Source organism: Vicugna pacos, chromosome 4 (genome assembly GCF_048564905.1).
Source record: "Vicugna pacos chromosome 4, VicPac4, whole genome shotgun sequence".
NCBI lineage: Eukaryota > Metazoa > Chordata > Mammalia > Artiodactyla > Camelidae > Vicugna > Vicugna pacos.
In genome coordinates, this window is record NC_132990.1 from 76,153,915 (window position 1) to 76,168,127 (window position 14,213).

Below are 14,213 nucleotides of genomic sequence, written 5' to 3' on the forward strand. Positions count from 1 at the left end.
CTCCAGGCAGGTGCAGAACTGAGGTACGTTTCCTTTCGTTATGGCCAGGCCGGGACAGGCTCAGGAGGTGGTCTGGGACTCTGGGTCTGAGGTGGACTTTGGACCATGAGATGCTCGCTGTGGCTGGCTCAGGGCCAGGGTCTGGGATGGGAGTTGGGGACGTCGTCATGGCTTCTCGAGACTCATTGCCAGGTTGGATGAGTCCCAGGAAGATGCCTTCTCCTGCATGAGTGACGGCCGGGCTGGGAAGAAATAGCTCCAATGAGAAACAAAAATTGAAAAAACAAGAGAAGGCTCCCTGGCCGGCTGCAGCTCCTGCCCTGAAATAACACACAGGTCAGTTTCCGCTGATTCATGAGCGGAGAGGGGTGACCTTGCTGCTGTCCAGGGCTTTTGCTCAAAAAGAAAAAGGGAAGGGAGAGCAGCCTGGGGGAGGAGGGAGAGTTAGAGGCAGAACAGGGATCAGTGAAACCACAGAGGGAGGAAGCAGGGTGGGGGGGGCGGGGGTGGTGAAGAGAGGAGCTGAGGGAGGGAGCAGAGAGAGACCTCAGGGCAGCTAGAATTAGAATCAGCTCCCAACAGAATCTCCGTTTCCGATTTGTTAATAATGTATCCCCGCTGCAACTTTTCTTACCAATAAGTAGGAAATAATTTGTTAAGGAGGGTTCCCGCAGTACCCCGGCTTTCTTCCCTAGAACAGGGGGAGGTGGGGCTGTGCCTCCGCATCCTTCCTTTCTCCCAGCTCGGGTGGAGCTGAGGAACTTGCACTTGGGGAGGTCAGAGTCAGAGCTCCGTCTTCTCCTGAGGGGAAACCAAGGCACCAAGAGGGCAGAACACCACCCAAGGTGGCACGTGGGGTTGGGGCAGTCTCCGGGACCCTGACTCTGTGACCCCATGTGAGACTGACACACCCACCCAGCCCCAGAGACTTTCCCCTTAAGTTCCAGAAGCATCGTCCAAGGTGGAGGCTGGGGCTGACTCCACTGCAGGCCGCCTCCCCACGGCTGCTCTTGCCCAGTCCTGCTCTGGAAGAGGGAGCCGTGCTGCCTCCCTTCCCTTCAGCGCCCCTCGGGATCCCCGCCGCCCCCCGGCCCCCTGTGCCCAGGGCTCTCCTTGGCAGCCTCCCGCCTCCAGCCTCCCACCGGCAGATGCCCCAGCCCCAGCTGAGGTTGACGGGGCTGACTTCAGCTGGCAACTCGGCAGACGGGTTCCAAAAAATCTGTCAGCTGCTAAACTGTTCCCTGCGTCCGCCCACACACCTCGGTGGCACCCGAGCTTGAGTCTCGGGGGAGTGGCACAGGGCTGGGGCGGCAGCGGCCTTTCCCTCGGGGTGAAGGACAGTTTCTCAGCGTGTCTCAGAGCCCGACCCCTTGACTTGTTGTCCCACATTGACCGTGAGGCGCCGCTCTGTCTCCCTCCTTTGCAGAATGTAAGTAACAGGACCCCATCCTCCAGGATAACACACATGCTGTGCTTGGCACGGCCGTGGACCTTGCTCTTTGCCCGGCCTCAGGGCTGCTGAAGGTCGTGATGCCGTCCCTACACCCATGCCCACGAGCCCAGGCTACGCCAGGTGCTTGCCATATGGCACCAAGTGTAATTCTCAGGACAGCCCATGAGGTCAGTGTTCTCGGCTTCACTGGACTTGCATTCGCTGGACAGAGCTTTCCCAAGGTCTGGGCTGCAGAGGGAAAGGAGGCGGGGGCGGTCACGGCCCTTGTGGTGCTTCCCCTCCAGCTGGGAAGCTGAGGCTCCTGGCAGTGGAGTGACTCCACTCACATGGCTAGTGAGCAGCTGAGCCACTGACCCCGCTCTCCCAGATTCAGGGTGCAAAACCCTTCCCTCCACACTGTGGCAGCAACTTCGCAGAGACCCACACCGGCTTTGGCAGTGCCAAGCCATAGCATGATTTTTGTCCCAACACAGGTTTGAATTGCAAGGCCAGTCAGCATGAAGTTTATTCCTCCTCCTAAGACATGGTTACAGTTCCGGGGACTGCCCCTGCATGGATTCCTTGGTTGGGGGCTGGGAGTTCGGAAGAGCCGGACGTCCCCGGGTAGGTTACCTCTGTCCCTGCGGACAGCGGGCTTTCCCACCCGATGGCATTTTTTGCCGACAGCTTGTCTGCATTGTTTACAGCCTGGCCTGTGACTCCAGCTGCACCCTTTGTACAAAAAAATAACATGAAAGTAAAAGCATTCAAGAGACCGTGGCAAGATCTCTTAAATGAGAAAAGCCTGGTAGGAAATGTTCCTCTATAGAACAGCTCATAGTTCACTCCTGCTCAGTGCCCGTGGAGGACATGTCTTCTCACCCCGTTCTCCGCTGGTGCGGCCAGGCTGGCTGCCTTCCCCTCGCCCTCCAGCTACGTTGCCCCGCCTTGCAAGTGACTTGCCTGTGTCTGTAGAGATAGGAGAGCTGCAGATGGGATGGGCTTGGATTCCCCAAGATTTCCCTGCTTGGATCCCTTAGGATCCAGAGGAAGTGATGTGGGCCTGGCAAGTACTTGGTTTCTCATTCATGAGATGGAGATGCTCACAGCACCCACCTCCTGGCGTTGCTGGGAGGGTGCAGCTGGGATGGATGCAGAGCACCCAGCCCACCTGGGCCCCTGGTTGGCACCCGATGGATGTCATGATCATCATGCTGTTTCAAGCCAGCAGTCCCCAAGGCGGTCTGTGTCATGTGAGAAGTTCCTGGCTTTACCAGGAAGGAGCCGGCTGCCCTCAGCCTTACTTCTTCCCATGGGAGGTGGCTGGGAAAGCCCCTGGGCTAGTGTACATGAAGCTGCTGTTTAATAATAATTGCTACCGTTTGGGGACTTTTTTTAGGCATTTCATACAGATTATCTCACATGATATTGGGTGAGAAAATAGACTCCGGAAGGCAAAGCAATTTCCTCAAGGTCACACAGCCTCAAGGGACTGCACTGAGATTGACCCCAAGGCTCCCAGACCCCAAAAGCAGTTTCCTTAACTGCTCGACTCTGGAACAGGGGCTCCTCATTGGGGAGATGGGGACTCCCTGAGTCCCCTGAATGGAAAACGTGGTGTGTCACATTTTTTCAGAGCAAGTTGCAAGGGTTTTCATCAGAGGTGTGGTTTTTTATGTATGTGCTCGTGATATTCATGAAATGTCTAAGGAAGCAGTTAGCGCTTTCGATCATATCAAAGGCTGGCTCTGGTGCCATCCTGAAAAGTTCTGGGTGTGTCCCAAACACCCCTGGCTTTTTCTCCTTGGTCTTCGGCCACTTTATCCTGATGGCTTGTTTCATTATTAGTTAATCTGATCTCATAGAGATGAGTGGAGATGTGCAGACCAAGGAGGCTGGCAGGCGCTGGTCCCGCAACCAGGCCCCCCCACGCACACAGTGATCAGTCGTCAGAGGCAGCAGCGCTCAGGGTGCGGGTGAACGGGCTTCAAGTCCCAGGCTCGCTCCTCAGAATCCTCCCTATCGAAAAACAGAAGGAGAGGGACAGTGTGAGCCAGTGATGCTTGGGAAGGGCAGTGGGCTCCGAGTGGAAGGCACCTTCAACAGAGGCGCTCTGTCCCCTAAATGGTTAAATGGAATTCTGAGCTCTTGGGGTGGGAGGGCGGTGGAAGAAAGAAGAGAAGAAGGAGAGAGGGAGTTGCGTTGGCGCCGGCCTGGGATTTGCTCATCGTACTCACTGTTGATTAAGCCCGCTCCGCAGCAGGCGCGGGCCGGTAAATACGCAGGCTGATTCATTAGTTTCTGACCATCTGCTTCCCGGGCCGGGGGCGGGGGGCCAGCGGGCCCCGCGGGTTAGGGCAGCTTGGCGCCGGCAGCCAGGCTGGAGCCCCCACCCCTCGGCTGAGCTGGCCGCATCAGTTTCCTGATGACACAGGCCGGGCGGGCGCAGCTGGGCCCGTGAGGACTCCGAGGTCCCAAGGTGGGGACCACAGGAGCCGGGGTCGGGCGAGGAAGGGAAGGCAGGGGGATGTGGTGTGGCTGATTTACAGCAGCTGGAGGTTGACAGGCATAATAACATTCAATACAAGATCTGTTCATATTAATCTAATTATCATTCTATTATAACGTATGAATAGGATGACAGTAATAACTATAACTTAGTGGGTGGCTGCTGAGGTTTCACGCTACTGTCCTAGAGAAGCACGGTCACAACCCTGTGTCGGATGACAAGGGAACTGGTTTCAAAGATGAGGCAGGCCAGGAGGGCTTCCTGGAGGAAGCACATGGGCTAGGCTCTAAAAGCCTGGAGGAGGGAGACTGGCTGCAGGAGCGCAGGTTCAGAGCTGAAAAAGGATGAGACAGCCAGAGAAAAGGCACAGCTTCAGGGTTGGGTGGGTAGCTTTCCAGGGTGGCAGGGAAGGGTGATGCCACCCGGTGCCGGTGTGCAAAGCGGGCTTGTAGAGGAGGGCCCTAGAGAGAGCTTCTGGGCCATTCCTCCCACCCTAACCTGTCCTTTGCTTCCCTAGGGTGTGAGGCAATTGTGAGTTTGCTAGGACCTGGGTGGCTTAAACAACAGGAATTTATTGTCTCGGGTTCTAGAGGCTGGAAGTCCAAGGTCAAGGTTTGTTTGACCCTTAAAGACTCAGGCAGGTTGGTTTCTTCTGAGGTGCTCTCCTTGACTTGCAGATGGCTCCCTCTTGCTGCTGCTTCTTGTGACCCCTGCCCCAGGTATCTCTCTCTGTGTCAGAATTTTTCCTTCTTGTCAGGACATGGGATTAGGACCCACCCTAAGGGCCTCAGGTGAATTCAATCCCCTTTTAAAGGCCCTACCTCCAAATTCAGTCACATTCTGAGGTCCTGGGGGTTAAGGCTTCAACATATGAATTTGGAGGGGGGACAGTCTCGTGCATAATGAGATGCCAGGGCCAGTAGGAGGAGGGGGAGCTGTGGGAAGAGGGTGATTGCTGGGCCAGGGGAGGGGAGGATGCCCACCTGGGTGCAAATGGTGTCCTCCAGTCCCCAGTGCCCAGGTGTGAGCTCTGGGTCATCTGCCTACCAGGCTCTACCCCACATGACACAACCAGAGCCATTCTGCTGTGGGCCGGCCAAGGGCCTGGGGAGGGGCTGTCCCCCACAGGCGGAGCTGCCTCCTCCAGCCCTGGCGGCCTGCTGCCCTCTCCTCACCAGCCCTTGCAGGCCATTGAGCCATGCCCGTGGGGCCTTCGGCCCCTCCCATTCAGAGTGACATCACAGGATCACTCAACTGGAGCTCGAGGAAGCTCGAGCTGTCATGAGCTGAGCCAGGCCCCCTCCCTGTCTTGCTGTGTTTTGGGACACCCCTGAGGTTGTCCAGGACAGAGCAGGCTCATCTCCAAATCCCTCCCACTCTCAAGGAGGCCTGGGCCCGTCCTGCCCCACCCTGGGCCTCAGTTTCCCCATCTGCTCAGGGTCCGACTCCATGCTGTACCCCTTCCACCCCGGCAATCGGCATCAGGACTGGCCCGGTGGGGCGGATATTGGCACCATGGGGATCCAGGACAGAGCTATTTTGGTGGAACCTACCTCAGTAAACCCCAGAGCCAGCCTGCCCACCGACCCAGGATGTGGTCCTCCACTAGTGGACATCAAAGGTGATGGCCTGAGGCCGCTGCAGTGGTGCTGGCGAGGGCGGCGGGAGGCGCTGGGTCAGCCCCTCGGGAGACCAGGCACCCACTCCCCCTGGGAGCCCAAAGCCTCATTTCGCAGTGGAAGGCTTTAACTCGGATCCAAGCTGCTTTGTTTCTGAGCAAACCAGAGACCTGAAATATTCATCAAAGGGGGCTGCAATTGGTCCGGGGCGCGTGTGGTTTGTAGTGACAGTTTTTCCTTTTAATGAATAGACTTGGTTTTTCAGAGCAGTTTTAGGTTTACAGAAAACTGAGCAGACAGTGCGGGGAGCTCCTAATACCCGTTTCCCCGCACAGTCCCCGCTGTGAACGTCTTGCATTTTTGTGGGGCGTTGGTTACAGCTGATGAACCAACAGAGATCTGGGGTTGTTAACACATGTCCACGGTTGACAGGAGGGTTCACCTCTTGGTGTTGTACATTCTATGGGTTTTGACAGATGTATAATATCATGTCTCCACCGTGACAGTGTCATACAAGATGGCTTCACTGCCCTAAAAATCCCCTGGGCTCCACCTATTCATCCTTCCAACCCTGGGGAACTACCATGTTAGTGACACTTCCAGGCCTCTGGGTGAGTTCACACAGAGGACCAGACACAGGGAATGGATGTGAACTGCTGTGGAGAGGAGACACAGCTGGTGCCCACTGGGCCTGGGAGGGGGCTGCCAGCTTTCGGAGATGCTGGGGGGCGGAGGGGAGGAGAGGACACCCGTGGGGGCCCCGTGTTCCCCTGCCAGGCACGTGCGAAGGACCTGGAAACGACTTGCCACTAGATACACCCCCCTTGAGAGGGACCCAGAAGCACTCAGCATGCCCAGGCTGTGCATGCGGCAGACACGTGTCCTGGGGGGGACAGAGACAGGCATGACGGCCACGCACTGCATCAGACTAGCTGGGGCACAGCTCCCAGCTCTTCGTAGTGGGGCCTTGGCCCTGGGCCACCACCTTCCTGAGCCTGGGTTTCTTCATCCAGAGCACAGAGCTAACGCTGTGTTTGGAGGCGAGACACTAAATGGGAGAGAAACAGGATAGCAAGGGCTGCAAGTGAGATCATCCTGGGCGCCAGGCGGCGAGTCGACACACACTGGCCGTGACTTTGACTCCTGCTGCTGCCACTCCTGTTGCTACTAATTGTATTGTTGGAAGGGTTAGGAAGGTGTCTCAATGTAGAGTTGTTTAAAGAGTCAAGAACGTGAGTAGGAATCTGGAGGCAGACCCAGAGTGGAAGGGCATGTCGAGGAGAGGGAATGGCATCTGCAAAGGCTCAGAGGCACAGACCACTGGGGCTTGGAGGCCAGGAGGCCAGGAACGGTGGCTCCAGTTATGGTGGGAGGAGGTTGGGGTCAATGTAGTAAAGAGGTAGGACTTAATCCTCAAGGCAATGGGGAGCCACGGGGGACCTTGGAGTACGTGGCTATCAGCCACTCTTCTTATTGTCTGTGCTTAGAGAAGGAACAAGTGTCTGTTTTCTTGGGAAGCCTTTATGTGCTTGCAGAAGGAGAGGCTTCCCGGTGCCCAGACGTCAGAGCAAAGGCTTTGGGACCCCGGGCAGGCGCCTGGGCACCCGTGGCTGGGTTGAGGTTCCCAGGGCCACTGGAGCAGCCACCTCCCACCCCCGTCCTCTCCCCTCTGCAGGAGAACCCCTACCTGTGCAGCAACGAGTGTGACGCCTCCAATCCGGACCTGGCCCACCCGCCCCGGCTCATGTTTGACAAGGAGGACGAGGGACTGGCCACCTACTGGCAGAGCGTCACGTGGAGCCGCTACCCCAGCCCGCTGGAAGCCAACATCACCCTGTCGTGGAACAAGAGCGTGGAGCTAACGGATGACGTGGTGGTGACCTTCGAGTACGGCCGGCCGACCGTCATGGTCCTGGAGAAGTCGCTGGACAACGGGCGCACGTGGCAGCCCTACCAGTTCTTCGCGGAGGACTGCATGGAGGCGTTCGGCATGCCCGCGCGCCGGGCCCGCGACCTGTCGGCGTCCGGCGCGCACCGGGTGCTGTGCACCGAGGAGTACTCCCGCTGGGCCGGCTCCAAGAAGGAGAAGCACGTGCGCTTCGAGGTGCGGGACCGCTTTGCCATCTTCGCGGGCCCCGACCTGCGCAACATGGACAACCTGTACACGCGGCTGGAGAGCGCCAAGGGCCTCAAGGAGTTCTTCACCCTCACCGACCTGCGCATGCGGCTGCTGCGCCCGGCGCTGGGGGGCACCTACGTGCAGCGCGAGAACCTCTACAAGTACTTCTACGCCATCTCCAACATCGAGGTCATAGGCAGGTAAGGCCTGGGTGCTCCCTGGTACCCAGGATGCTCTCTGGTTCCTGGGACGGTACCTTATTCCCAGGATGCTACCTGGTTCCGGGGATCTTCTCTGATTCCTGGGACATTGTCTTATTCCCAGGATGTTACTTGGTTCCTGGGATGTTACCTGGTACCCAGAATGGTACCTGGTTTGGGGGATGTTATCTGATACCTGGAGTGTTACCTGGTACCCAAGATGGTACCTGTTTCCTGGCATGTGACTTGATACCTGAGACATTACCTGGTACCTGGGACGTTACCTAGTGTTACATCAAAGGGGCTGCCTGTTTTTCCATGGAGGGAGGTGAATGGTGTTTGATAAATGTCCTCTGTAGGACCCAGGCCGCCTCTGGCCACAAAACTGGGAGGTCTGGGGCGGGCGGGGTGGAGCTGAGCAGGGCTGAGCAGTGTGGGTGGGGTTTGGGCTAAAGCCTGGCGTTCAGGATGTGTGCTGTCACTGTCCACTGACTCAGTGAATGTGCACTTGTGTCTGGGGGCCCCCAAGACTGTCTTCAGGCTCCATGACTTGCCAGAGGACTCACAGAACCTAGCACGGCATTTACATTCACACTTGCAGTTTGTTACAATCAAAGGGGACAGATTAAAATCAGCAACAGAGAAAGGTGCAGAGGCCAGGCTCTGGGAGGCACCAGTCAAAGCTGCTGGCCCTCGGGTCACCCATCCGGTCGTCTTCTCCCAGTGCAGTCGTGCAGAGAGCACTTGATTCTCCCAGCAATGATGTGTGAGAACACATGAGGAGGAGTGCCAGCCAGAGGAGCTCGCCCAAGCCCAGTACCCAGGGATTTTACTGGGACTTGATCACGTAGGCGTGGCTGACTTCTGGTGTGGCCGACCTTGGTCCCCACGTCCTTAACCCAGAGGTGGAGCTGATACCACGTGGCCCAAGGCCACCACCATAAATCACATCATTGGGGTAAACTATCTGGAGTGGCCCAAGGCCCCAGGTAAACAAAGACACTCTTGCTGGCCAAGACATTCCAAGGCTCAGGGTTACCTCCCAGGAGCTAGTCAAGGGCCAGACTTTGCTTTGGAAAATGCAAACCTGCCAAGTTATTCCTTTACTCCCAGCTTGGGAGAAGAATATGTTTTGCGAACACTCTGGGGGACACAAAAGACCATCACAGGAGATCAAACAGCCTTTGACTACCAGGAACTGTTTAGACTGTGGATGATAAGATGGTTCCACGCTGTCCCAGATCATTTGTTCATTGGACAGATGATGTGCTGGTCAACAGGGACAGGGCCTTTGTCCCAAGCTGTGTGGATGACATTCTGGTCTGCACTCAGGAGCGAGGCCAGGGGAGGCCCCATCCCTGGTAACCAAGGGGTCGGTCACGAGGGGCAGCAGCACGTCTAAGTGTGGTTCCTGGACCGGCAGGATCAGCGTCTCTTGGAAACTTGCTCGAAATGCAGATTCTCAGGCCCCATCCCAGACTTGCTGTACCATAAACAGCAAGGGTAGGGGGTAGGGCCCAGCAACCCGGGGTTTAACAAGCCTCTGCAGGATTCTGGTGCACAGTCACGTTTGAGAACCGCCAGGGGGACGGCTGGGAGGAGGCAGTCTGGAGCTGCATGGCCTGGGTCGAACTCCTAGCTCTGCCGTCCGCTGGCTGTGAGCCTCCAGACAAGGACCTCTCTGTGCCTCTGGTTCCCCATCCCTGGAACAGGAATGGTAATGACCATGCTTGTCTCCTCAGATTGTGACAAAGCCCTCAGAGCTTCTACCTGCCTGGTGCTCAACTCCTGCTAAAAAGGTCTTTGTTGAATAAAAGTAGTAGTGGTCAAAAGAATGGCGTCAGAGAGCTGGGCCAGGTGGAGGAGGACCGAGTTGAGACCCAAGGCTTTCGAGGCATAATCAGGGCCAGAAGCACAGCTTAGGCCAGTTTGGGCCGGGGCTGCCCCAGAACTCGGCTGGGACAGCGTACCCTGGGCATCTTTCCACAGCAGACTCGGAAGACGGCCCGAGTATGTAGCTGCTGACGAGTGCAGGAGAGCGTTTACTGCATCGTGTGTATAGTGCAGTCCCACTTTTGCAAAATATATAATGTGCCCACATGCATAATTTCTGTATCTTGAACTGACATTGGAAAGCAGCCCGTGCAGGCCGGGCAGAGCGTCGTGGAGAGGAGGGAGGTGCTGAAAGCTTGTGCACTAACCCCTCACAGTGTGGCGCCTGCGGAGCGGGCCGGGCAGGGGCGTGGGCCTTTGGCTGTCAGCAGATGTTTGCACTTTGTTTGACTTTGACTTTGTGCGTGGATTCCGGGTGGGCCAAGGCAAAGGCAAGCAGTCCAGGAAGTGGGGTCGGGTTCAAGGCTGGCGGTGGGAGCCAGGCAGGGGCACGTGCAGGGCCTGTGGTTCTGATACCCATGATCTCTGACCCTCCCTCACTTGGGGCAGGCTGTTTTAAACCAGGAATGTTCTGGAAACTGTCTGATACATGATGGCTGTTGCAGAAGCTGGGGGACAAGTGTCGAGTTCCTGCTCCCATTTCTCAGCTCTGTGCCCAGGATTTGGGCTGTTGGTCATTGCGGTGACCTCTGTGCACTGGGGATGCAATGGCCTGGTTGGTTTAGGACCCTCCCTCCCACAGACCCTCCAGATTAGCAGTTTGGAGGTGGGAACCAGATGCCCAGCCCTTTTGGAGGCTGTGGCCCCTTTTCTAACCTCCTTGGATGGAGTCCCTCACCTTTAGGAGTCCGGTCAAGGGCCCGCCTTCCACTTCATCATGGGGGGTCCTGATGCCTGGGTGGGCTGCAGGGTCAGGGATGGTGCCCGCCAGGGCCTGTACCTTAAACCTCAGGCAGGGGTGGAGGTAATTTTTCTCATAGGAGGGACTGAGACACAGAAGTAGGGCGAGTCGTACTCGGGATGGGCCAGAGGGGCAGGAAGGAGGCTCAGTTTTTCAGCTTCATTCAAATTAGGAGGGCGGTGCGGTGCTGGTGCTGGGTGACCCAGGGCAGGGTGAGCGGGGTTCCAGCCCACCTGTCTGTGCCCCACTCTGGGCCTGTTTCCTGTAACCTGAGGACCAGGGCTGCCTGGAGCCCTCGCCTCCCTGGCAAGGTGGCAGGGCGGCCCCTGCCCGGCAGCTCCCGCTGGCACCCAGCCTCTGTGGGCGGCGGGGATGAGCCGTAGTTCTGGCGAAAGTGCGCAATCAATTCACGGCTGAAGTAAGTACTCTGCAGGTGGCTGGTTGGCTTGGCTTATTGATTTATTAGGTCTGGTTAGACAGTTCAGCAGAGGGCTGTGACTTCCCCTGCTTTTCCTTTTCAGATTCCAGGTGGGAAAGCCCAGCTGTGCCAGGGAGCCAGAGAGGCTGGAGAGCCAGGATGGGGTGGCAGAGGTGGCCATGGGCCACCCAGATGAGCCCTTGGTGTTCTTGAGTAGGCACCTGGGGACCCCGGGCTCTCAGGTGCTGAAATTTCAGACCAAACCTGTTCTGGTATTTGCTCGGAATTTCAGACCCGAAGTTACACGGCCCCCTTTTCTGTGCCCTGCTAACAATAGTAACTGATATTTATTGAGCATATGCTACAGGCTCATTTCCTGCTGAGCATCAAGCTAAGGACTCATATGCATCTTCTGAGTTAATCAATAGTCATTCAATGGTTATTGAATCCCTCAGGCTGCACAAGTGGAGCACTGAGCAAGCCGGACCTGATGCCTGCCCCGTGGAGCCTTCCCCATGGGGACAGCTCTCCCTTCTGCTTCATGTGTTTTGATAAGGAGACTGAGGTCAAGGGCCATCAGGAGATCACACAGCTAAACTGAACACCAGACGGTCAAGATCCTATCCAAGTGTGTCCAAGCTCAAGTTCACCTCTCTATGGAATCCAAAGGTCTTTGATATTATGGCTGCTACCAGCCCAGGCACAGGAGAGCATTTTAAGACAGCAGCCTCCCCAGCCCACTGCTAAGAGCTCTGGATCCCATAAGTTTGGAGTGAGGTCCAGAAGGCTGTGTCTTTACAAAGTTCCTCAAGGGAGTTGGAGACATGGGAACCCCCAGGTAGAAGTTGGCATCTTTAGACCCACCCGGGTTTGTACACTGGCTCCGTCATTAATTAGCTAGATTTCCTTAACCTGTCTGAGCCTCAATTTTCCCACCTGCAAAATGGAACTATAGTAACAACCTCACCAGCTTGTAATGAGGTTTCAGCAAAATGATGTGTTTGAAGAGCTTACCCTAGTGTCCCATTCCTCTGGCAAGATGTCAAGAGAGGAAAGGGAGAGAGGCGGACCAAATACTGCCAGATCGTCTGACGTTGCAAGGGAGAGCACACAGCAGACAGATACGTGAAATCTCTTGATTTTTGAAATACTGGCACCCATTTCAAAAACTTTTGAAAATCGTGTGCAGGTAAAACAAAACAGACTTGCAGCCCGGGGAAGCTCATGAGCTGATGGTACCCCTCTGCTCGGAGACGGTCCTGTCTTCTCCCAACTGTGATAGCAGAGCCCTGTACTGACAGTTTTCAGCAGGCCCCTGGCAGCACAGGCACCCTGGGATCTGGGTAAGCCACCTTGCCAATCCTGCTGACTCTGGGTCTGGGACAGAGAGAAAGGGAGGTGACCATCTCACCCCCAGGCCCTGCCCAGGGGCAAAGTTCCCCACCCAGAAAACCCGTGGAGGCTCCAAGGAAGCAGTCCAGCTGGGTCTTAGCCAGCCAGAAACAGGAAAGGAAGAGTGAGGTCCCTGTTCCTGGAGGTACTCAAGTCAAGCAAGGTGGTGTTTGTGGGAGATGATGGAGAGAGGTCCCGTGCGTCAAGTGAAGGTTCTATGCACCTGATCCATTCACCACTGATTAAGTGAACAGGAACTATAGATACAAGTTTAAAACGTGGTGAGTGTTAAGTGTCAGGCATGACATCCTCACGCCATTTTACCCAGGAAGCCCTTGGCGAGGCAGAAGACCCAGGTGGCATCTCTGACCTTGGACTGGGTCAGCCCGCCGGCTTCCCCAGACTCTGCTGCGTTCTGGCTTCTCACCCTGGGCGGCCAACACCCGCCTGGTTTTCTCCTCCCTTCCCCACCCCCACCCCCTTTCTTGCTTTCTCGTCTTCTTCCATAAACGTCTTGTTCCTATTGATCCCCCGGTAACTGGAGATGGACGGAACTTAGGACGAGAATAGAAACCACAGGAGGGAAGAAGGTTTTGGGCACGTGTGTGTGGTGGGCAGCGGGAGGGGGCGGGAGCAGAGAGAGCAGAGGCCTTCGCACTCACGGTGCTTACGTGCTCAGCCCTCCTTCTGGTCTCTTCCTCCGCTGTTCCACAGGAAACATGAGCGAGAAGGAAGGGTGTGATGTGACTCTGCCCACACTGGCCCTTGTAGCTTTGCCATCCTCACCTGCGGTTGGGGGGCGGGGCTTCCTCCTTCAGTCATATTAATTGTCATTACTGAACAGTTCTCACAGGCCCAGTGGCTTTCTAAGTCCCTTATGTGTGTTTCCACATTGAGTCCTGCCCCATGAGTGTCGTTGCCCCCAGTTTGCAGATGAGGAAACTGAAGCTTGGAGGTTAAAAGATGGATAGATGTTGAATGGATAAAGAAGTTGTGGTATATTTATACAATGGAACACTACTCAGCCATGAGAAAGGATAAAAGGGATAAAATAATGCCATTTGCAGCAACATGGATGGACCTGGAGATCGTCATTCCAAGTGAAATAAGCCAGAAAGAGAAAGAAAAATACCATGTGATATCACTCATAGGTGGAATATTTTTAAAAAAAGACACAAATGAACTTATTTACAAAATAGATACAGACTCAGACAGAGAGAACAAACTTATGGTTACAGGGTGGGGGAAGGAGGTGGGAAGGGATAAATTGGGAGTTCGAGATTTGCAGATAGTAACTACTATATATAAAAAAGATACAGAACAAGTTTATACTGTGGAGCACAAGGAGCTAAATTCACTATCTTACAGTACCCTATAATGGAAAAGAGTATGGAAAGGAGTATGTGTATGTGCACACACGGCTGCAACATTATGCTGTATAATAGCAATTGACACAACATTGTAAACTGACTGAACTTCAACTTAAAAAAGAGTAAACTAAAAAAAAAAGAAATTGATGGATGCACCTCATTGGGATGACGATTGTCAAAAAACCAGAAAATAACTGTCAGAAAACAGTAAGCAAGTGCTGGTGAGGATGTGGGGAGGCGGGAACCCTTGAGCAGTATATAGTAGGAATGCAAAATGGTGCGGCTGCTGCGGAAGATAATTTGTCGGTTTCTCAAAAAACTAAGCATAGAATTACCATGTCATCCAGCAGTTCCACTCCT

The 14,213-nt window shown here is 55.4% G+C and overlaps 1 protein-coding gene across 4 annotated transcripts in view; it reads left to right on the forward strand.

Moving 5' to 3' along the window:
* Positions 1-14,213, forward strand: part of NTNG2 (netrin G2) — a 70,184-nt gene that overhangs the window by 22,851 nt on the left and 33,120 nt on the right. For all 4 annotated transcript variants that reach the window (XM_072960342.1, XM_072960343.1, XM_072960344.1 and 1 more), the window contains exon 3: positions 7,236-7,879. In XM_072960342.1, coding sequence (XP_072816443.1) covers positions 7,236-7,879 — 644 coding nt within the window. The remainder of the gene's footprint in view (positions 1-7,235; positions 7,880-14,213) is intronic.